Here is a 23,975-nt window from a genome sequence, read left to right on the forward strand (position 1 = left end):
CACCTTTGACTATGTTCACACATGCCCTGATTAAATAGTATTGTCTCCTTTAGGCTATTCAGCATCTACAGAAAAAAAACACATGTTAAATCATGCATAGTTTAGGCCTATTTAGAATCTTCTGTTGTATTTCTACATCAATTTTGTGTACGAAATTTCATCTTTATAGCTTCTCCCATCTAGCTTCTCCCTGTGAAATACACAGTAGGTTCATGGGTGTCCCCTACCTCGTTGTTCGTGTCAAATGAACAGTTGTGTGTAAGATGGTTTGACTCTACACAATACAGCACACACCTATAGGGGAAGACTTGGGTGTGGTAGGCCTACTGTTTGTCATTCCCTGAAAACAATGTCCTTTGTTGTGCACCTGTAATGACATGGCTGACACAACTGCTTGATTACCAAGCTATCCACTATGGGCCTATTTTCACCCTGCAGTATAGAGACAGAGTAGATAAATAGAACATACGCCTACCCGGAATGTGCATTAGTATTAGCTTATTGTTGTTGGTGATGGAATATGTTTTGTACTTTGGGTCTTTGAGCACCAAATGTGTGTTACTGAGAAGAACAGTGGTCATCAGAGGTTTTCTACAATAAAATTGTGAGAACATGAAAGGTTGTTTTGTGTCTTATTTGGGGAAATATGTACTGGTGTTACTTTACAGGAAGCTGTAAATGTATTATATATTGGTAGATACAGTCTAATTACCATGTACAACACAGCCCCCTACGTGACATCACCAATGTCTACCAGCAGGGTGCGACCTACTCGTTATGTAGCGAGGTGTCACGAGCACATGAGCACGTGAAGGTTTTGCAAAGCCTTGTGGATGTTGTTGTTCATTCCTTTCTCACTGTGTTACATAAATATTGTAAGTGAAACATAAAACTCTTCGCTTTAATGTCAGCTGCGATTATTGTGGCCGCTGTCGTCGGCGGTGGAATACTGCTAATTGTTCGCAGAATGTTCCCCCGGAAGAAAGCGGTCGAGTTGCTCCGGTACCCGGCCGATATGATGCGGGGAAAGACGGTCATTGTGACCGGGGCGAACAGCGGCATAGGGAAGGCCACGGCCGGGGAGCTGCTCAAACTCCAGGCCCGGGTGATTATGGCCTGTCGGGATCAGCAGATGGCTGAGGAAGCAGCGCAGGACATCAAGAAGCAAGCGGGGCCAGAACACGGAGAGGTGGTGATCAAACACCTGGACCTCGCCTCGCTTCAGTCTGTGCGGAGCTTTTGCGAGGAGATCCTGAAGGTAAATGTGCATTTTGCTGAACTTTATTGAGGCCAGTCTAGGCTAAATAACTATTGTACATAAGGCAAAAATGTCAAAATGTTATCTGATCCGCGAAGATAAAAGACTGATGCAGTGGAATATTCTGTTGTTTGAGCTGTTGGAGGGTCTCGTCTCGTTCATTCCATACCATCATACTGGGGCTATTGTTTTTTTAAATGAAGGTTACCTTTCAATGCGCTGTCCAACGTTGTGAAACAATCACATGTACACATTCATTTAACGTTTTTTTTTTTTTTTACAAAAGCTATCAACATCAATTCAATTGTAAAGGGATTACATTTAGATATAAGGTCTTCCTTATTACAATTCCTTCACTTGAAGTCACTTGCGTTGATTGTAGTTTCTTACTCAGGAATGATTGAGATAAAGAGACCAACATGACACAGTTATCCAGCCACCACTAAGCAAAAGCTCTCTACTAATGGTACAGCATGTCTGCCTCATACATGCCTGTCTTCTTCTGACTGCCCCTGTTAGGAAGAACAACAAGTCGATGTGCTCATCAACAACGCAGGCATTTACCAGTGTCCCTACACGAAGACAGAGGAGGGGTTTGAGATGCAGCTGGGGGTCAACCACCTGGGTCACTTCCTCCTCACCCACCTCCTCCTGGACCTCCTCAAGCGCTCCTCCCCCAGCCGCGTGGTGGTGGTCTCCTCCAAGCTCTACAAGTATGGCAGCATCAACTTCGACGACCTCAACAGGTGAGGTTGGTTCATGTTGTGTTTTGTGTATTGTGTTTTTCCATTCATTAGTGCAGACTGTAGCAAAACGGTTTGCACAAAAAACCCTATTGTTTATTATTGGACAATAGTTCAAGTTAGTCTCGCTGATTCGGTCAGTTTTCTTTATTTTGGTGCCTAATGAACACAACCCTTGTGTAATGTCTGTTGTGTTTCTATGGATGATTCTCCCCTTGAGGGATAATGTTTTCTACTTCTATCACCACTACAGTGAGAGAAGCTACAACAAAGCCTTCTGCTACAGCCAGAGCAAGCTGGCTAATCTGCTCTTCACCCACCAGCTGGCCCGGCGCCTGGAGGAGGAGGGCGTCACGGGGGTAACGGTCAATGCCCTCACCCCAGGCATCGTGAGGACCAGGCTGGGCAGGCACATCCACATCCCCTTCCTGGCCAAACCTCTCTTTTACCTGGCCTCGTTGTTCTTCTTCAAGAGCCCACTGGAGGGAGCTCAGACGCCACTCTACCTGGCGTGTTCACCCGACGTGGAGGGCGTGGCGGGGAAGTGCTTTGCTAACTGCGAGGAGGAGGAGCTGATTCCCAAGGCGACAGACGATCAGGCGGCCAAGAGACTGTGGGACCTGAGTGAGACCATGGTGGGGATAAAAACTCAATAAGGGACCTGGGAGACCTGGGTTCCAGACTCTCTTATAGAGACCATATGAGAGACTTGCCCTGGGAATCAAGTGAATTGGGAGATGATTGATTGAGACTTCTTGGGGTTTCATTGGAACTGGGGTCAGTGGGTAAAGTTTCCACAGTTTTTAATTAACCTCGGTGTGTGTGTGGGTGAGTGCATGCGTGGGTCCGTGTGTGCACATATAATTTTGTGATGTGCAAATGAAGTGTGGATTGAGTGTGATTGGAGGTGTGCAATGTTCCTGTGAAACTGAGAACTGCAGTCTTCCATGAATGTGTAACTAAGTATATCCGTTCCCATAGGAACCAGCTATTCTATCTTCTGTACTGTCTTCACCAGTATTCACTGAATCACAAGTTCACACAGTCAAAGTGGAGGGGAGCTAATTCCCAGTAGCGATTATCAAAGGGGAGCTGAACTGTGATATTTGCTTTTACCGAGTGCGAACATGATTGGTTATAGTGCTATAGAAATATCTCCGGGGTGGTTTGAAAAGCCAACAGGTATGTAGTTCAGCAGCTGTAAATAAATGCGAAGGCAGCTAAGCTCATGCATCCTGCAGCATGCACTTGGCAGTAGAAAAAGGAATAGGAGACTGGTTGTGTTGCGTTACCTAATCCAGTTTTCCTCATGAGGTGTTTGAAGTGTAAATTTGTCACCTTCTGCTGTGACAGGATGGACGGGAACAATAAAGTTGACAATGAGATTCAGACAGATGATGTTGATGCTGTGGTGACTCCTTCCTCTGGTTAGATGTTATCTCTCAAGTCATTCCCTTTTCGCTCCAGAGTGAGTGAGAAGGGGGAATGTGTTTTGAATGTCAATGCGGAGGTATGGCTAATGCTATGAATTATATAGTCGAACAAAATAGTCGACAATCCAAAGATAATTTCTAGATGTATGTGCACACACACAGTTTGATTTGAATGCTTTTAAAACCATTACAGTGACATTGTATCTGTGATCTTTTTTTACACTAAATGACATTATATTTATTTCCCACACACACTAAAACAGTTGAGGCAGCCTTGGCGCATCAAAATGCGTAGTTTGTGCTTTATTAGGTTAAAGGAAACACAACATAAATATAGAAACATGCATAATGATGTGATCGTAACAAGCATGCAGTTGCTTGATGGGGGGTGTGAGAATGAGAATCTGAGGTAGAGTGGGACAGGAAAACGTATCCAAAGGTTATAGAGAAAAAAATAGTATCAACGGGTAGGACAAATGTTTACATCTCAAAAGAAGTCCATTGTTAACAAAATAATACCTACATTGAATGGTCTCTTTAAGTGCTCTGGATATTTTAAAATCATGTCAAAGAAAAAACTGAATTAGTGGACAGAGCTGCACTGAAATGGATTCAGCCTAGGGGCATCAATATATTTTTGTAAAAACACCTATTACTGCAACTTTAACCCATTCCCCAGGCCCTTTACTGTATAGTGCTGCAACTTAACCCATTCCCCAGGACCTTTACTGTATAGTGCTGCAACTTAACCCATTCCCCAGGCCCTTTACTGTACAGTGCTGCAACTTAACCCATTCCCCAGGCCCTTTACTGTATAGTGCTGCAACTTAACCCATTCCCCAGGACCTTTACTGTACAGTGCTGCAACTTAACCCATTCCCCAGGACCTTTACTGTATAGTGCTGCAACTTTAACCCATTCCCCAGGCCCTTTACTGTATAGTGCTGCAACTTTAACCCATTCCCCAGGACCTTTACTGTATAGTGCTGCACCTTTAACCCATTCCCTAGGACCTTTACTGTATAGTGCTGCAACTTTAACCCATTCCCCAGGCCCTTTATGGTATAGTGCTGCAACTTTAACCCATTCCCCAGGACCTTTACTGTATAGTGCTGCAACTTTAACCCATTCCCCAGGCCCTTTATGGTATAGTGCTGCAACTTTAACCCATTCCCCAGGACCTTTACTGTATAGTGCTGCAACTTAACCCATTCCCCAGGACCTTTACTGTATAGTGCTGCAACTTAACCCATTCCCCAGGACCTTTACTGTATAGTGCTGCAACTTTAACCCATTCCCCAGGACCTTTACTGTATAGTGCTGCAACTTAACCCATTCCCCAGGAGCCTTACAGTATGGTGCTGCAACTTTAACCCATTCCCCAGGACCTTTACTGTATAGTGCTGCAACTTTAACCCATTCCCCAGGCCCTTTACTGTATAGTGCTGCAACCTTAACCCATTCTCCAGGACCTTTACTGTATAGTTCTAGAACTTTAACCCATTCCCCAGGACCTTTACTGTATAGTGCTGCAACTTTAACCCATTCCCCAGGACCTTTACTGTATAGTGCTGCAACTTAACCCATTCCCCAGGAGCCTTACAGTATGGTGCTGCAACTTTAACCCATTCCCCAGGACCTTTACTGTATAGTGCTGCAACTTTAACCCATTCCCCAGGCCCTTTACTGTATAGTGCTGCAACCTTAACCCATTCCCCAGGACCTTTACTGTATAGTGCTGCAACTTTAACCCATTCCCCAGGACCTTTACTGTATAGTGCTGCAACTTTAACCCATTCCCCAGGACCTTTACTGTATAGTGCTGCAACTTAACCCATTCCCCAGGAGCCTTACAGTATGGTGCTGCAACTTTAACCCATTCCCCAGGACCTTTACTGTATAGTGCTGCAACTTTAACCCATTCCCCAGGCCCTTTACTGTATAGTGCTGCAACCTTAACCCATTCTCCAGGACCTTTACTGTATAGTTCTAGAACTTTAACCCATTCCCCAGGCCCTTTACTGTATAGTACTGCAAACATTTACCAGGATACCCCATTGGTCATACATATTTTACTCTGCATAAATGCAGCACAGCTTTCAGCCTGTGATTGACAATAAACAAATCTATAATTGTAGTTTAGACAGTCCTCTGAATCTTCAACATTCTAAGGACTCTATTCAATCCACATTGCGGAAGTTCAGCTTTAAAGCGTGATTGAAATTTAAAGGCAATGTTCTCTCTTTAAGGGAGGCTGCATTCACGCTAAACGCTGCATATGTCGGGTCAATCGGAATTCACCTTTACATTTCTATGGCAGAATCTTTAAATATTAAATAGAGCCCCAAGTATCTCTCTTTGATTGGCAGATGCTCTTAACCAGACATATTTACAATGTGTTGCTGCCCACACCTGATTGAATTGTAGTAATTTCTATTACATTTTTGATGTTGTAATTAAATATATTAATATATTTCAACAGTTACTTTAAATGTTTCCTTTGTCTACAAGCTCACTGTGCTTTGTGTACAGCACACGGAACAACTGGTCTCTGGTACCTCCAAAGACTATTTTATGTACCAAAGGTAGCAAAGTATTTTCCTATAGTCCCCACTCATTTGGCACAGTAATGAATTGTCAATTCACCTGACCCAGACAATCTTACACCTTCATTGTAGTGATGCGAACCACTAGTTTGTCAGTTTTTCACAGCTGTGGCAACAATCTGATAAATTCATGCTTAATTACTGTATCTTCCAACTGTCCTTTCAGAATGGATGTCCTTAAACTGAACAACTGGCTAGCCTCACACTAATCAATATGTTTTGCTAGATTCACCAAGACTTCTTACCTCACATCCCACCAGGGAAAGAGATGGATAAAAAGAGAGAGACCAGTAAGTCAGAATACCTTCTTCTCTCAGTTCAGAAGTGTTCCATACAGCTGGGCTTTGGTGAGACTGTCCTTTCTCGAAAGTCCCAATGTGCCAATATTGTGATACTGCGGTGGAGGGGGACAAGGTGGTGGCGGGGGCGGTGGTGGACTGCCCTGGGGGGGCGAAGGGGGCTGCATCTCGGACTGGTAGTGCTGCAGTTCGGCAGCCATCTCCAGGGACCTCTGGTTTAGGGACTCATTGGAGCTGTTGGGGCTGATGTCCACGTACTCCTTGGTCTGTCCCGCTCCTCCAACTCCTCCTCCGGCCCCCGCCACATCAAAGCTGCCCTCCCTGTTTTCGGGGCTCCCTGAGTGGTAAAGGATGTGCTCCGACTCCTGGCTGTCCTCCTTGGCCCGGTAGAGATGGGTCTGGTGGGCCTGCTGGTTGTGGGACTGATGGGACTGACGGAGGCCCCCCACAGGGCTGCACTCGGGGCTGGGCGTGGAGAAGCACACCGGGGGGTCCATGATGGGTCCTACCCCTCCCTGGTAGTAGTCGGGCCCCTCCTGGAAGCTGCTGTAGAGGGGTCCAAGGCGGATCTTGGCGGGCCGAACTGAGAAGTGCTGCTCAGAGAAGCTGTAGGGCGAGGCCCGACCGGGCGAGCAGTACGAGTGGGAGTTTAGATCCTCCGCGCTCAGCTGTCTCCAGCGGCCAATCGGCTCCTCCTCCTCTGGTGCCAGCGTGCTGCCGCGGCGGCTGTCTCCGTAGGCAACGCTTGGTGAGGAGGAGGGAGGGAGGGGTTCGTAGGGCTCGCTGAAGCATGAGGACATGGTGCGGCTGTAGACGGGTGAGCTGCCGTTCTGGTGGTGTGCTCCACCATGATCGCCGGCCTGCTGGAAGACAGCGTGGACCTTGGCGAAGCCTCCACCGCTGGGACTGTCCTTCTCCCAGGAGGAGTCGCTCTTCCTCTCATAGTCTCCCCCATCCCTCCAGTCCATGTAGAGGGAGTGGTGGTGGGGAGAGGAGGCTGTGCTGCTGGGAGGGCCATTGCCTTTGTTGTCATCTGAGCCCCCTCCGCTGAAGCTGGAGTAGGAGCTGCCTGAGGCGGGGCCCAGAGAGGTGGGGAACTTGGCGAAGCACTCCTGGGAGAAGCCAGACCTCAGCCCCAACAAGGTACCCTCCTCTGGGTTACTGTCCGTGGAGATCTGGGGGCCGTAGAGCAGCTTCCTCTGGCTGTGGACGTCCATGCTTGGCCTGCGTTCACGGTTCTGATCGACCGGGCAATAGAGGGCTGTGTCACTGCTGTACAGGTCTGACTTGTATGCTGCCCGGAGGCCCAGGCGCTCGTCTCTATCCAGGGTGTCCAGGAGGAAGCCTTGGTCCTGGGGTTGGGGGCTAGGCGAACTGGAAGCTTGGCTGCCGCTGCAGGCCTCGTCGGGCTTCTCCAGTACTTTGGCGATGACGGAGGCGGGGACGGAGTCAGCGTACACGGTGTGGCAAAGAGGTGAGCCATCCATGTGCATGGTCACTCGTTCCTGGAATTCAGCAGGCAACTGAGAAAGAGATAGAGAGATATAGAATATTGTGATAAAGTGACCAGTGGTGAGAGAGTGCAAAGTTCATGAAAGATGTAAAAAAGACAGAAACTACAAATATTATTTTAACACATAATGGCACCATATGGAGAACAGACAGGAATTCAACTTTAAACCATAACCTGAAGTTAAAAGGTGGAACTGTTGTCGAAGAAACATACAGTGAATTTGGAAAGTATTCATACCCCTTGACTTTATTTTTTTTTTGTTACATTACAGCCTTATTCCAAAATTGAACTACACACAATGGCCCAAAATGAAAAAGAAAAAACAGGTTTTTATAAATTTTTGCAAATGTATAAAAAAACCCCCACCAGATATCACATTTACATAAGTATTCAGACCCTTTACTCAGTACTTTGTTGAAGCACCTTTGGCAGTTATTACAGCCTTGAGTCTTCTTGGGTATGACGCTACAAGCTTGGCACACCTGCTGCACAGCTATTTTCAGATCTCTCCAGAGATGTTCGATCAGGTTCAAGTCCGGGCTTTGGCTGGGCCACTCAAGGTCATTCAGAGACTTGTCCCGAAGCCACTCCTACGTTGTCTTGGATGTGTGCTTAGGGTTGTTGTCCTGTTGGAAGGTGACCCTTCACCCCAGTCTGAGGTCCTGAGCGCTCTGGAGCAGGTTTACATCAAGGATCTCTCTGTACTTTGCTCTATTCATCCTTGACTCCATCCTTGCCTCAATCCTCAATCTGTCCCTTCCACTGAAAAGTCTCCACACAGCATGATGCTGCCACCACAATGCATCACTGTAGTGATGCTTACAGGGACCTTCCAGACATGACGCTTGGCATTCAGGCCAAATAGTTCAATCTTGCTTTCATCTGACCAGAGAATCTTGTTTCTCATGGTCTGAGAGTCTTTAGGTTCCCTTTGGCAAACTCCAAGCGGGCTGTCATGTGCCTTTTACTGAGGTGTGGCTTCTGTCTGGCCACTCTACCATAAAGGTCTGATTGGTGTAGTGCTGCAGAGGTGATTGTCCTTCTGAAAGGTTCTCCCATTTCCACAGAGGAACTCTAGTGCTCTGTCAGAGTGACCATCGGGTCTTTATTCATATTTTTGTACACCTTTTTCTCCTCAATTTCGTGATATCCAATTGGTAGTTACAGTCTTGTCCCATCGCTGCAACTCTGGTACGCACTCGGGAGAGGTGAATGTCGAGAGCCGTGAGTCCTCCAAAACACGACCCCACCAAGCCGCACTGCTTCTTGAGACAATGCTCGCTTAACCCAGAACCCAGCCGCACCAATGTGTTGTAGAAAACGCTGTACACCTGGCGACCGTGTCAGCGTGCATTACATCCGGCCCGCCACAGGAGTCACTAGAGTGCAATGAGACAAGGACAACCCGGCCGGCCAAACCCTCCCCGAACTCGGACGACGCTGGCAAAATAGTACCCCGCCTCATGGGTATCCCGGTTGCTGCCGTCTGCAACACAGCCTGGGATCAAACCAGGATCTGTAGTGAAGCCTCAAGCACGCCAGTGCTTAGACCGCTGCGCCACTGGGAAGGCCTCTATTTATAATTTTTTATAAATTCCCCCAAAAATCCTAAAAACCTGTTTTCGCATTGTCATTATGGTGTATTCAATTTTAGAATAAGGCTGTAACCTAAGGAAATATGGAAGAAGTCAAGGGGTCTGAATACTTTTCAAAGTCACTGTACATCATGAGATCATTAGTTTGATATTTTTACCGAGGTTCTATTCTTCTGGGCAGCTCTCGATGCAAACTGAAATGCACTAGAAACCTGTTGCTGCCACCTCTCCATTGCAACAAGAATTAAGCCAATTGCAGAACGTTATCAACATGAATCTAGTCAACTAACGCTAGTAAGAAGGTAGTTAATTATGGCTGCATTGGCTAATAGGAAGTTGCATCACACTTTCACTTTTTATGTAAATACCCAATTACCATGAGACATTTCGTTGTCAACACGTACAGTGAGGTCTGTCATTTTTGGATCCCTGATAAAGATGGCAAAAAAATGTGTATATAATACAAATACTGAGTTATATTTTATGCAATTTTTTTTTGAATATCAATTATTTTATACCAACATCAGAGAAAAACAAGTATTAAAAAAAAAAATCAAAAAGATAGGAGTCAGAGTTATTGGATCCTCTGTTTTCAATACTGCAACACCGTGTTGCACCACACGCCATCAGTGATTGTTTGATTACTTTCCAGCCCACAAATAAACAGGATAAAAGACATAAGTAGGGCTATAACCTTTGTATATATCCGAGGTGTCATCTGTTTATTGTTTTCACTCCACATAGGAACAACACACACACTCATATAGGCCAGTGGAGGCTGCTGAGGGGAGGACGGCTCATAATAATGGCTGGAATGGAGCAAATGGAATGGCATCAAACATGGAAACCATGGAAACCACATGTTTGATGTATTGGTTCCCATTGTACTTATTCCGCTCCAGCCATTACCATGAGCCCATCCTTCCCAATGAATGTACCACCAACCTCCTGTGATAGAGTACACACACACACACACACACACACATATGAACACACACACCCCGCAGGGGACCCATCACTAGTTTATTATGTAACTGATAAATCGTGGTTGCATTGATATTTCCATTCCGTCCTCATTGTGCCAAATGTGATAAGGCATTTTTTAATGGTATAGGCAACGTGCCAGCTTTGGAATCTGCTCTTGCCATGCTGGCCGGGCACGAGGCCCAGGGCTAATACAGTGGAAAGCCTTGCCAATCCGCCCTGGCACTAACGCACTGATTAATTCTCACTTGTTCCTTTGCTGCTGGGCAACAAAAGTAGCATGGGCACTGTTGGGCACACTCAAATAGAGCCGGTCCTGTATGTATGTATATCTATCTTCATCAGTTACTCACCCACCTGTCACATAGTGCAGCTACAGTTTTCCATTGTTAATCCCTGTCAAACATTTGCTTCATTAGCAATCCATCAGTGGAGTAATCATGATTCAGACTGTTGATGTATTGGAAGTTTAGAACTGCATGAGCTTGTGTGAAGAGCCCAGGTTTTAGCCCTTAACCTTAACTCATGCATTGATCGACGTGAACGGATAAAGACATATACTTGCAGCCCTGCACATCGTGCCCATACCTCAAATACTCAAGGGATTTGATACAAAGCTAAGTCTAAATTTGAACCCAGTTGGTCTGATTGGTAGTGCTGTTGGTGGAGGACTCACCTCAGAAAGCTGGGTTCTATAATGGGACTTGTTACACTGGAGCAGCTGGGCTGCCAGGTTACAGTCCTTCCTGTACAGGTCCTATAGGACAGAATGTGTTACACTGTGTTAGAAGAAAACATGCTTTAAAGAGTTCATCTAAAGAACACACAGCACTGACTTAGGAGAGGAGCCAGAACCGGGACTTGTACTCAGGACTTCGCTATTTCACAAAGTAGTCATAACCTCTTGGCAAAGACGCTATAGGTGATGTATACTAAGGTCGTTACAATACACTTTGAGGGTTGGGACTACACTTTTGATGACCTCTACATCTGACCTCATAGTGTGTTGATAGAGAGAGTCCATAATAGCAAGGCCCTTACATTGTCCTCCTGTAGTTTTTCAATGGTCAGCTTGGCCTCCATCAGGTGGTTGTTGAGCACGATGATCTCTCTGCTCAGGGCTCTCTTCTCGTTGTCATGGTGCTGAGACTGAGGAAAACAAAGACTCATGTCAGACTCAAATCAGAATCACATTGCAAATACATTATTGTTTTTTCTTTGATTTCATGTAATGTAGCTAATTCCCACTTGGTTTGGAGGGCTGTGGGGTCAGATGAGATTTGCTGTGCCTCAGAGAGTAAATTAGATTGAGGACGGGGGAGAACCCAAGCCAGATACCATATCATGAGTAAATTGCTTAATTGCTTACACATAACTTAAAATGTTCTAAAAGTATTCAAGTGTAATTCTCTATGCCCCAGATCACACAGGACACAGAAATCTCAGAGGCCCTCAACTCGTCATGACAATCCAACCTTTAACTGGCTAAAACAGCTGAATTCCCCTCTCTGTTCCGGACAACATCACAGCATAGTAGGTGTTCTCATTATTTAATTGAAAATTGCATCAGTTTCATATCTACCAACATCTGTAATGATGCATGTATACACAACTCAGAATGACTATATAATCTTGAGACTCAGAAGAAAAATTTGCCTTTTAGCCTTCAGGCCTTTCTAGCCATCATGTCTTTAGCCTCCAGGCCTTTCTAGCCATCATGCCTTCAGCCTCCAGGCCTTTCTAGCCATCATGCCTTCAGCCTTCAAGCCTTTCTAGCCATCATGTCTTCAGGCCTTTCTAGCCATCATGCCTTCAGCCTCCAGGCCTTTCTAGCCATCATGCCTTCAGCCTTCAAGCCTTTCTAGCCATCATGTCTTCAGGCCTTTCTAGCCATCATGCCTTTAGCCTCCAGGCCTTTCTAGCCATCATGCCTTCAGGCCTTTCAAGCCATAATGTTTTCAGCCTTCAGGCCTTTCTTGCCATCATGCCTTCAGGCCTTTCTAGCCATCATGCCTTTAGCCTCCAGGCCTTTCTAGCCATCGTGCCTTTAGCCTCCAGGCCTTTCTAGCCATCATGCCTTTAGCCTCCAGGCCTTTCTAGCCATAATGCTTTTAGCCTACAGGCCATTCTAGCCATCATGCCTTCAGCCTTTAGGCCTTTCTAGCCATCATGCCTTTAGCCTTCATACCTTTAGCCTCCAGGCCTTTCTAGCTATCATGCCTTTAGCCTCCAGGCCTTTCTAGCCATCATGCCTTTAGCCTCCAGGCCTTTCTAGCCATCATGCCTTTAGCCTCCAGGCCTTTCTAGCCATAATGCTTTTAGCCTCCAGGCCTTTCTAGCCATAATGCCTTTAGCCTCCAGGCCTTTCTAGCCATCATGCCTTCAGCCTTCAGGCCTTTCTAGCCATAATGCTTTCAGCCTTCAGGCCTTTCTAGCCATCATGCGTTTAGCCTTCAGGCCTTTCTAGCCATCATGCGTTTAGCCTCCAGGCCTTTCTAGCCATAATGCTTTCAGCCTTCAGGCCTTTCTAGCCATAATGCTTTCAGCCTTCAGGCCTTTCTAGCCATAATGCTTTCAGCCTTCAGGCCTTTCTAGCCATCATGCGTTTAGCCGATGTTTGCCACCAGGGCTATTATACCATCCTGTTTAGTCTCAGGTAATATTAGCCTTTGGTGCTATTAGTCTCTGGTGTTATTAGCAATTGTATTCTCACATGACTACCAAACATGACTACCTCATATGACTGACTACCTGTACCACAAAGCTCTGTGGCTTTGAGTCTCCTTTCTCTCCAGCCAAGTCAACATATCAGAAATTACAGCAACAGGCTTCACCAAGTCAAACGTATCAGAAATTACAGCAACAAGTTTCACCAAGTTAACTTATCAGAAATTACAGCTACAGGCTTCACCAAGACGGATTGTACCTCATAAAATGTTTTAGGAAACAAGACTACTAAGTCCACCAAGACAGCCCTTGCCTTAACTTGGCATTGTGTGCAGCTGTTCCCCCAAAAATGAATGATCCACATACCAGTTGAAGATTGTCCAGTAGTTAGACATTAAATTGCATCATCTACAGAAGTTGCTTTTATTTTGAGCCAAATGAACTGTCTGGTGCTTCTGACTGAAGCAGAATTTTCTTGCACTTGCTAGGAATCTCTGGCACTGCCTGGTATCAAGATGGTTGCATTTGGCGAGATCCTGATTAACGTTGGAGACGTTGGATTGTTCCAGAAGCGTTTACTGCTTGGACTATGTCTGCAAAACCTCATATTCCCAGTCCTATTCACTAGTTTTCTTTTTGTCCAGACAGACTCTGGCCGCCACTGTAACACTGACTGGACCCTCAGAGCTGGTGCTAATCTGAGCAGTGAGAAATAGCTGAATCTGACCGTGCCCCGGGAGCAGCATGGAGCTTTCAGTAGGTGTCTGATATTTAACCCAGTGGACTGGGACATTAACACTATCAGGGAGAATGGATTCAGATGCTTGAGTGCCAGAAGGGATGGTTCTACGACAAGACACTATGAAACCACCATAGTCTCCAGTTTTGATCTGGTGTGTGAGAAAGATAATTTAGTTGGAGTCGCACAAACTATGTTTATGGCTGGTATTGTTTTTGGTTCCCTCTTTTTTAGACCCACTGCTGAATCGAACGGTCATAGACAAACAACTCAACTACCTGTGGTGCAGGCCTGTCTGCAAACCTGTACGTATACCTGGTATCCCAGTTTATACTAGCGGCTGCCCTAAGAGGATATTGAATCAACAGCACTGTATTAGCCACTAAATGGGTTGGAATGACCAGGCAATCCTTTGCCTCCTGTCTAAACTAGATGTTTGCTGGTGTTGGACAATGTGTCCTGGCTGGTTTGGTGTGCCTCATCTGGGACTGAAGAATTTCTAAATTTGTGATGGTGGCACCAAAGCCACTGTTTCTCATTTACATATGGTTTATTCTGGAGTCAGCAAGGTGGTAACTTGGTCGGGAGAAAACCAAAGAAGCTAATGAGTTGATTCTTAGAGTTGTAGCAAACAACAAACGCAGAGTTTCAGATACTCTACTGGGGGTGACTGAGGTAAGGAAAATACAGATACTCTACTGGAGGTAACTGAGGTGAGGAAAATACAGATACTCTACTGGAGGTGACTGCAGTGAGGAAAATACAGATACTCTACTGGAGGTGACTGCAGTGAGGAAAATACAGATACTCTACTGGAGGTGACTGCGGTGAGGAAAATACAGATACTCTACTGGAGGTGACTGAGGTGAAGAAAATACAGAAACTCTACTGGAGGTGACTGAGGTGAGGAAAATACAGAAACTACTGGAGGTGACTGAGATGAGGTACAGACTGAGGTGACTGAGAAAATACAGAAAATGACAGAAATACACTCTACTGGAGGTGACTGAGGTGAGGAAAATACAGATACTCTACTGGAGGTGACTGAGGTGAGGAAAATACAGATACCAGATACTCTACTGGAGGTGACTGAGGTAAGGAAAATACAGATACTCTACTGGAGGTGACTGAGGTAAGGAAAATACAGATACTCTACTGGAGGTGACTGAGGTGAGAAAATACAGAACTCTACTGGAGGTGACTGAGGTGAGGAAAATACAGATACTCTACTGGAGGTGACTGAGGTGAGGAAAATACAGATACCAAACTCTACTGGAGGTGACAGGAAAATACAGATACTACTACTGGAGGTGACTGGAGGTGAGGTGAAGAAAATACAGATACTCTACTGGAGGTGACTAAGGTGAGGAAAATACAGGAGGTGACTGAAAATACAGATACTCTACTGGAGGTGACTGAGGTGAGGAAAATACAGATACTCTACTGGAGGTGACTGAGGTGAGGAAAATACAGATACTCTACTGGAGGTGACTAAGGTGAGGAAAATACAGATACTCTACTGGAGGTGACTAAGGTGAGGAAAATACAGATACTCTACTGGAGGTGACTGGAGGAAAATACAGATACTCTACTGGAGGTGACTGAGGTGAGGAAAATACAGATACTCTACTGGAGGTGACTGAGGTGAGGAAAATACAGATACCAGATACTCTACTGGAGGTGACTGAGGTGAGGAAAATACAGATACTCTACTGGAGGTGACTGAGGTGAGGAAAATACAGATACTCTACTGGAGGTGACTGAGGTGAGGAAAATACAGAAACTACTGGAGGTGACTAAGGTGAGGAAAATACAGATACTCTACTGGAGGTGACTGAGGTGAGGAAAATACAGATACTCTACTGGAGGTGACTGAGGTAAGGAAAATACAGATACTCTACTGGAGGTGACTGAGGTGAGGAAAATACAGATACTCTACTGGAGGTGACTGAGGTGAGGAAAATACAGATACTCTACTGGAGGTGACTAAGGTGAGGAAAATACATAAATGAGGCATAAAGGTTCTATTTGCTTCACCTGTGCTAAGAAATTATTTCCTTATTTTATCATTTGCATGGTTTGCATTAATCTTTGGCTACTTCTGCCTCTCTGTAAATGCTGGTAAATTTGGCTTGGACATCTTTCTGGTACAGCTGATGTTCAGTGCTCTATCTATTGGCCATGTACCACTGGTGCATCCCTACAGCAGTGTTCAGCAGCCTGTCATTGACTGATGGGGCTCTGGTCTTCCTGCTTCCTGAGATCTGAGAACAGAACCACCTGACTACTGATGAGGCTGAAGGGAAAAGGAATGTGAACATCATGAAGGCAGGAATCTGAATATGAAAGTGGATCATAGTAATGGTGGAAGATTAACCAAACTGTACTGTAGATTGTTTTTGTTTTTTAATCAGGTTTTTCCCTGGAACATTCCAGTCTAATCATGTATAACAAACAATAACTTTTTTTAGTGGAACCGTCTCACATTGTAGACTAAATATTGTTCTGTTGAGCTATATACCTAAAAGGTTCCAGGAAGAACCATTTTGGATCCAGGTAGAACCCCTTTGGGTTCAATGTAGAACCATTCCACAGAGGGTTCTACCTGTCACCAAAAAGGGTGGTATGGGTGCAGCCGAAGAACGTTTTCGGAACCCTTTTTTTAACCCTCCTGCTTGTGTTCCGGTCTCTCTGAAAAATGTAGTTCATTTAATCTGATTGTCATATAAGGTTCCATGACTTTGTCCACACAGGGCATCTGAACACACAAAATAAATTTTGATGATTTTCATTACATTTTGGGTGTTTTATTTAACTTTTGTACACCTGTGGTGTTCCCGGTCAAAAATGACCAGTCAAAAATGACCGGTCATTAGAAATGAATGGGTGAGTCTACAATTAGTGTATAAAATTGAGTTCAGGCACATGCCCATTCGTCAGATGGATACACTTCCTCTCCCAGACCCCACATGCATGTGTGTTTGAACACACACACACACACACACACACACACACACACACACACACACACACACACACACACACACACACACACATACACACACACACACACACCTCACTCCCCTTCTTGGAGGAACCTTTCCCCAATAGTTCACAATTGGCATTCTCACAAACAATCGCAACATTTTTTTCAATAATATATTGAACTTTTCTCGCAGCACTGGTATATAATGCTATTTTGAGGCCTTGTTCACAATTCATTCTGTGGCAGCACAATGACCAAACGATATACTGTATGTGAGACTCTTGTTCATATATTTGATCATGAGAGTCCTTGAGTAGTGAGTACCTTTGTTGGGTCATTCTGCAAAATGAGTACCTTTGCTTCCCTTTGATATATTAAGTAGGAATTGTCCACAAATATTGGATTTTACAAGCTGAAGAACGCTGTTATGTGAACCCGAACTCTTGTTTTAATATGGTGAAATAATAATTTTTAAATGTGTTTTTCAAAAGAAACATTGAACATCTAGTCAAGTCATAGTGGAAAGGGAGGTGAGCGGGTTTTACTCTTTTTGGCCACTTTCTGGTGTTTTGTGGTGGAAAACTAAGCAGGTCGAGCATAACATGTCAACTCTGTTACCCATAGATAGACAGGCTCAAAATGTAGCAATAAAAAATAAAAATGTGAAGCTTGCATTCAATTGTCCTTCCCTGTTGCACACAACACACTTCCATTCCCCCTATCACAAGGGGATTTATGGCTGATTTAGGATGAAATTGTCAACCCTGTTACGGTAAACCCTGTTACGGTCCGGTCAACCCTGTTACTTTATTTGGCACTTACAATAGTAAAAAAAAAAATTCACCTCGAGATTGGAAAAGATTGTGGTGTGATTTTATTTTGGACATCAGAGCAATGACGAGGAAATCCTATTTGAGTTGGAAAAGGATACTAATATGATAGGAAAGATATACAAATCCTCGCAGAGAGCCTATCCAACTGAAAATATAAACTATTGGAACCAAGACTTAAATAGCAGAAAAAAACTGACATTGGCACAAGATGGAGGGAGATTATATAGTCATGAATTGTCCAAGAGACTAAATTCACAAATCCTACAGCAGAATGGCAGTCATGTCTTAAGTGTAAAATGAACAATGACTGAACAATTCATTCCTTCTGGGAGTGCTATGAAGTCCAACAGTTATGGGCAGAGTTAGAAAGTTGGCTTTCCAAAGTTTTACAATTTAAGATTACTTTTAAATCGGTCTATCTGCATATTTCAGAACATGGCTTATGAGGGGGCAGTGAGATACCCAATGGGTAGGACTATACTTTTCTCGTCAATCATTTTGAAAACACTTTTAAACTTCATCGTTAAGACAGTAGATAAATCAAATGCATTATTATTAAAATATTGAAAAAGTGTTGGTTACAGAGAGAGATAGAATAGTGCAATTTGAGGGCATAATGGCATAGTGTTACATACACTGGAAATGCCCAAGGTATGAAGAATGAGAGTCAAAGTTGGAGGAGACAAATGGGATGGGTATGGATGCTGTAGAAACATGTGGTTTTGAGCAGCTGTGATGTCATTGATGTTTGTTGGAATTTGTGTGCTTCTCTTTATTGTAGGTTATATTTTGTTTGACATTTTTATTAAAGCTTTTTAAAAAAGAGAAAGAGAGAGACTGTTGAAGTTTTTTTTTCCTGTCGAACTGCAATAAATTCAGATCAGGGGTTTGTGAAGTGTAAAAAAAAGTTAGTCAATTATCTACTGAGCACAGGATAACTACATGATCACCCTGGTAACCCCTAAAGAGGGAGCATCTGAGCTGAATAGACATACAACTGATAAGGATTCACAGCTTAACATCCAATAAAAAAATACATATGCATTTTGATAAATGATTCAGTCCCTCTACGTTCCATGAAACAAAGACCCTCTCCACTCCCCCTCGCTATCAGCCTGTAACATCTTAAAGTTCCAGCTCTTTGTGATCATGATTATCTTTTCCTTAACAGATTCAGAGAGGGAGATATTCAGCTGTCTATTCATAGCGAGGAAGAAGACACATGATGATCGTACAATGCTGGAATGGCAGGATGGTTAATTCTATCCTTCCTTTTGCCATCTGACAAAAGATGTAAGTCGCAAGGCTAGCTCAGAACAATGGGGTTGCTATCCAACTGCCATAGGAAGGAGGACAGGCTATTGAAATAGGCTGCAATTAACGTCAGTGGTACCAACAGCTAGTGTATTCAAATTCAAATCCATTGCTCAGTGCTTTTCATTGCCTTTTCTAAAGAGTAAAGACCACTGCTTGCTTAGAGGCGTGTGCATGCACACGCAACTACAGGTGTACACAAACATGCACGTATGGGTACATATGCGCGTGCACACACACACACACACACACAACACGCACACACAAATATGCACACATTTATGCCTGGACACACACCTACAGGTGTACACAAACATGCATGAACGTTTTCGCACACTCAAACACAAGCACATACATGCGCATGTGCGCGCACACACACACATGCACACTTCACTTACATTTCTATGGATCTTATCCTCCAGGTCCTGGTTGATCCTCTGCAGTGCTGAGTAGCTGCTTTGTATTCTACCAGGAGACACACAATGACACTGGCTTACCAACTCACACTATTAATAATTGAACACATTCTGCACCCTTTGGATTAATGATGTCTATGCTATGTGTCCATCATGATAATGCATTCCTGTGTTAGTTTTAGGGCTTTACCTTGATAGGTATCCTGTGTTAGTTTTAGGGCTTTACCTTGATAGGTATCCAGTGTTAGTTTTAGGGCTTTACCTTGATAGGTATCCTGTGTTAGTTTTAGGGCTTTACCTTGATAGGTATCCAGTGTTAGTTTTAGGGCTTTACCTTGATAGGTATCCTGTGTTAGTTTTAGGGCTTTACCTTGATAGGTATCCAGTGTTAGTTTTAGGGCTTTACCTTGATAGGTATCCAGTGTTAGTTTTAGGGCTTTACCTTGATAGGTATCCTGTGTTAGTTTTAGGGCTTTACCTTGATAGGTATCCTGTGTTAGTTTTAGGGCTTTACCTTGATAGGTATCCAGTGTTAGTTTTAGGGCTTTACCTTGATAGGTATCCAGTCTAGTATATTTATCCAGTCTGACATATTTCCAGACAGAAAAGCACAAAATCAATAGAATGTGATTAAAAAAGGTGTGGTTATGTGGTTAGGAATACCTGCGTAGTTTGTCGGTGAACTTGTCGAGTTCCTCCTGGGCACGGCGTAGCTCTGTCTCCAGGTACTGTCGGGTGGAGTCAAACTCGCTCTCTAGCAGCTCCAGCTTGTGGGTGGTGTAGGACAGACGCTTTCGGAGGTCCTCTTTCTGTTCCTGCAAAGAGCTGTGAGGGACACAAACACACACCAGGCATCAGATATAGTGAAAGACATATTACTGGGGTAACTTCATGTTATATTATATGCATATATTGTATATGTTACATTGAGTATAAATAAGATGGAATGGGAGTCTTGTGTGATGACCCATGAACAATATACATCATACAGTGGTGATGAAAACGTTTTGAATTCTCAAATCATATATTCTATATGCACTTAAAGAATATAAAGTTCAGGCTGCCTTTAGCTTCCAGTAACATTCAGCTCTAGTACCTAATACTTTACAACCTTGACACATAGCACAGAACACCACCACCATAATCAGCCAGAGTGGTTACAGTGACTTACAGGATCACTTTAAACTAAGACTTTGTCACAAATGGCACCCTATTCCCTATATAGTGTACTACTTTTAGCCAGAAGTCTCCGGTCAAAAGCAGTGCCCTATAGAGAATAGTGTGCCTTTTGGGACGTAACCTACTATGAAATATGGCTCTATGATCTGTGATCAATCACAGGAAAAGATTTAGATGGCTTGGATTCACTGAATAGTGATCCCCCATGTGTAATTCACTGAATAGTGATCTCCCATGTGTAGTTGAACTGAATAGTGATATCTCGTGTGTAATTCACTGAATAGTGATCTCCCATGTGTAGTTGAACTGAATAGTGATATCTCGTGTGTAATTCACTGAATAGTGATATCTCATGTGTAATTCACTGAATAGTGATCCCCCATGTGTAATTCACTGAATAGTGATATCTCATGTGTAGTTGAACTGAATAGTGATATCTCGTGTGTAATTCACTGAATAGTGATATCTCGTGTGTAATTTACTAAATAGTGACCTCCCGTGTGTAATTCACTGAATAGTGATTTCTGTGTGTAATTTACTGAATAATCATATCCCATGTGCAATTCACTGAGTAGTGATCTCCCATGTGTAATTCAACGAGACAGCACAATGTGGACTATTTATAAAGCCCCGGCACAACCTGAGACCCAATCTAATAACAAGTAGGTGTGAGAAGTAAAATACATGTATCCCTCTCCCCTTTGATGGGTCTGAGTTTCCATGGCAGGCTAATGGGCCCGTATTGATGGACAGATGGAGGAAGTATGGTAATGACTCTATCTGCTGGGAGATCACCAATAACAGAGAGCGAGGGAGAGAGCGAGAGAGAGAGAGGGGGAGAGCGAGAGAGAGGGAGAGAGCGAGAGAGAGGGAGAGAGCGAGAGAGAGAGAGGGGGAGAGCGAGAGAGAGGGAGAGAGCGAGAGAGAGAGGGAGAGAGCGAGAGAGAGAGAAATGGAAGAGAAGGAGATAGAGGTGAGAGATGTGGCCACTGTGCTCTCATCCCTCTATCTCCTTAACAAGATCATAGAAGGAGGAAGAGGTTGTGAGTAGAGGCCAAATCTAATCAAATGTATTGTCACATACACGTATTTAGCTGATGTTATTGCGGGTGTAGTAAAATGCAAGAGAAACGTAAGAGGATGAAAATGAAGATGTTTCCTTTTCAAGGTGACGTCCCTTAATTAAAAGGGCAATCCAATTATCATTTCAACGTTTTGGGGGGTTTTAATCCTGGAGATAATATCTTGAATTAAACTGAATACAATGACTGTGCAAATTACATGAATTCACCAGAACAACGCAAACACATACACACAAATGCTCCAATCCACATTCCAAACACACACACACACACTCCTACAGAACACAGACAAAACAACCACCAAAACCCATGATACACATGCAACAAGGTTTCAGATTCCCATTAAGGTAAGCAGAACGTGCTTACAGGTTTACAGAACAGGTGAACATATGACTGAAAACGAAGATATTGCTGCTGAGATCAAAAATAAATGAAAGAAGGTACAGTAAGTGGAGTGATAATACTGTTATTCCCTCCTGTGTTTAGTATTACTCATCTCCAGTTGACCTTCCTACTTGCTCTAAGTTTCACACCTAACACGTTTATGACTAAATGGAATAACAATATCCTAATATTTGAATATCATCCCATTCTGTAACCAATGGTTAGTAAAATGTTTTTGGGGGGGCACTGTTTGAATTCTTTTCATGCTACTGTATAACAACCCCCTTGCTAGGTACTAACAACACGATGCATGGCTCACCACAGGTGTTTGTTACATGACAATAGAATGAGTTTATCAATCTCCCAATGGGAATCACACATTAGTGACCTCTGGAAACAGCAGCTGAGTCACACGGTAATGAGTGTTTTTCATTTAGATGGCGGTCGGCGGTGAGAAAACAATGAGGCAGGATAATGATTCTGTTAGGAGGACGGACGTTCGAGTTGTTCACGACCACTTGACAAAGATAGGGAGGATGAAATGAACTCAGTGGGCAGATGGAGAGATGGAGGGATGAATAGCTTCTGAAATGTTCTCTCTTACCTCTTTTTCTGATGTTTACTGCCATTTCGGGAGACTTTTAGGGCCGTTTTGCCGATATATATCTTTTTCATGTCTGCTGTGTTCGCTCCCTCTCATGTGTTTTTGTGTTTCAAATGGTTAGTGGGAGTGCATCTATTTTTCTGGGCAGAGGTCATAGGTCAGGTTGGTTAAGTTTGACCTGTTGAGTGAGTTGTCTGAAGGGAGTTGTCTACCTGTGTTGGTCCTGTCAACAGAGCAAAGAGACAGTTCGGCAGCCATTAAAAAACATGCAAACCAGGGGCATAGGCACGTGTGGTTTGGGTGGGCTCAGGCCCTCCCACTGGGGAGCCAGGCCCACCCACTGGGGAGCCAGGCCCAGGTAATCAGATTGAGCAACAAAAGAATACACAGGATATATATATACATATATATATATTTTATTCTCTCCTTGTCAGTGTTTCAAACAGGAGATTATTTGTATTTTTACCTTAACACACTACAGTACTTGACTTGGCCAGGAGCTCACCGGAACTGAGTAATGGCACCTACAATTTTCTTCTGCCTGAGTTCCTGAACCTCCTATAGAATATTAGCTCAAAAGTATTGCGGAATTCCTGCACCTAAAATTAAACAGTCTCGGCACCGAAATGAGTATCGGCACCTACAGTTGAAGTCGGATGTTTACATACACCTTAGCCAAATACATTTAAACTCAGTTTTTCACAATTCCTGACATTTAATCAGAGTAGAAATTCCCTGTCTTAGGTCAGTTAGGATCACCCCTTTATTTTAAGAATGTGAAATGTCAGAATAATAGTAAAGATAATTATTTATTTCAGCTTTTATTTCTTTCATCACATTCATCACATCAGAAGTTTGCATACACTCAATTAGTATTTGGTAGCATTTCCTTTAAATAGTTTAACTTGGGTAAAACATTTTGGGTGAGCTTCCACAAGCTTCCTACAATAAGTTAGGTGAATTTTGGCCCATTCCTTTTGACAGAGCTGGTGTAACTGAGTCAGGTTTGTAGGCCTCCTTGCTAGCACACGCTTTTTCAGTTCCGCACACACATTTTCTATAGGATTGAGGTCAGGGCTTTGTGATGGCCACTCCAATACCTTGACTTTGTTGTCATTAAGCCATTTTGCCACAACTTTGGAAGTATGCTTGGGGTCATTGTCCATTTGGAAGACCCATTTGCGACCAAGCTTTAAGTTCCTGACTGATGTCTTGAGATGTTGCTTCAATATATCCACATAATTTTCCTCCCTCATGATGCCATCAATTTTGTGCACCAGTCCCTCCTGCAGCAAAGCAGCCCCAAACATGATGCTGCCACTCCCGTGCTTCACGGTTGG

General features: G+C 43.9%; 2 protein-coding genes and 1 long non-coding RNA gene across 74 annotated transcripts in view; 2 read left to right on the top strand and 1 right to left on the bottom strand.

Moving 5' to 3' along the window:
• The first annotated feature begins 801 nt into the window (after positions 1 to 801).
• On the top strand, positions 802 to 3,399 carry LOC118377084 (retinol dehydrogenase 14-like). Its single transcript, XM_035763931.2, has 3 exons — positions 802 to 1,258; positions 1,778 to 2,004; positions 2,255 to 3,399. The coding sequence occupies exons 1-3, from the start codon at positions 905 to 907 to the stop codon at positions 2,655 to 2,657; spliced, it is 984 nt and encodes a 327-aa protein (XP_035619824.1). The 5' UTR covers positions 802 to 904; the 3' UTR covers positions 2,658 to 3,399.
• A 309-nt stretch (positions 3,400 to 3,708) lies between these two features.
• LOC118377085 (brain-enriched guanylate kinase-associated protein-like) overlaps positions 3,709 to 23,975 on the bottom strand; it is a 49,190-nt gene continuing 28,923 nt past the window's right edge. The window contains exons 2-10 of one of the 50 annotated variants that reach the window (XM_052524110.1): positions 22,636 to 22,858; positions 20,050 to 20,211; positions 19,369 to 19,435; positions 11,473 to 11,580; positions 11,108 to 11,188; positions 5,158 to 7,862; positions 4,949 to 4,990; positions 4,616 to 4,656; positions 3,709 to 4,280 (exon numbers count right to left, since the gene is read on the bottom strand). In XM_052524110.1, coding sequence (XP_052380070.1) covers positions 6,354 to 7,862; positions 11,108 to 11,188; positions 11,473 to 11,580; positions 19,369 to 19,435; positions 20,050 to 20,211; positions 22,636 to 22,706 — 1,998 coding nt within the window. In that variant the 5' untranslated portion in view covers positions 22,707 to 22,858 and the 3' untranslated portion in view covers positions 3,709 to 4,280; positions 4,616 to 4,656; positions 4,949 to 4,990; positions 5,158 to 6,353. Of the gene's footprint in view, positions 7,863 to 11,107; positions 11,189 to 11,472; positions 11,581 to 19,368; positions 19,436 to 20,049; positions 20,212 to 22,635; positions 22,859 to 23,975 lie in introns of all 50 variants that reach the window. The other 49 variants (XM_052524094.1, XM_052524080.1, XM_052524103.1 and 46 more) reach the window with 49 other exon arrangements.
• LOC127931428 (uncharacterized) lies at positions 13,473 to 16,633 on the top strand. 23 transcript variants are annotated; one of them, XR_008141043.1, is made up of 5 exons: positions 13,473 to 14,693; positions 14,840 to 14,998; positions 15,035 to 15,072; positions 15,249 to 15,400; positions 15,435 to 16,633. It is a non-coding gene; the product is annotated as an uncharacterized LOC127931428 (long non-coding RNA). The 23 variants fall into 23 exon arrangements; XR_008141034.1 differs by lacking the exon at positions 15,035 to 15,072 and having other exon boundaries at positions 15,435 to 15,602; positions 15,639 to 16,633; XR_008141041.1 differs by lacking the exon at positions 15,035 to 15,072 and having other exon boundaries at positions 15,435 to 15,593; positions 15,630 to 16,633.

Source organism: Oncorhynchus keta, chromosome 8, assembly GCF_023373465.1.
Source record: "Oncorhynchus keta strain PuntledgeMale-10-30-2019 chromosome 8, Oket_V2, whole genome shotgun sequence".
NCBI lineage: Eukaryota > Metazoa > Chordata > Actinopteri > Salmoniformes > Salmonidae > Oncorhynchus > Oncorhynchus keta.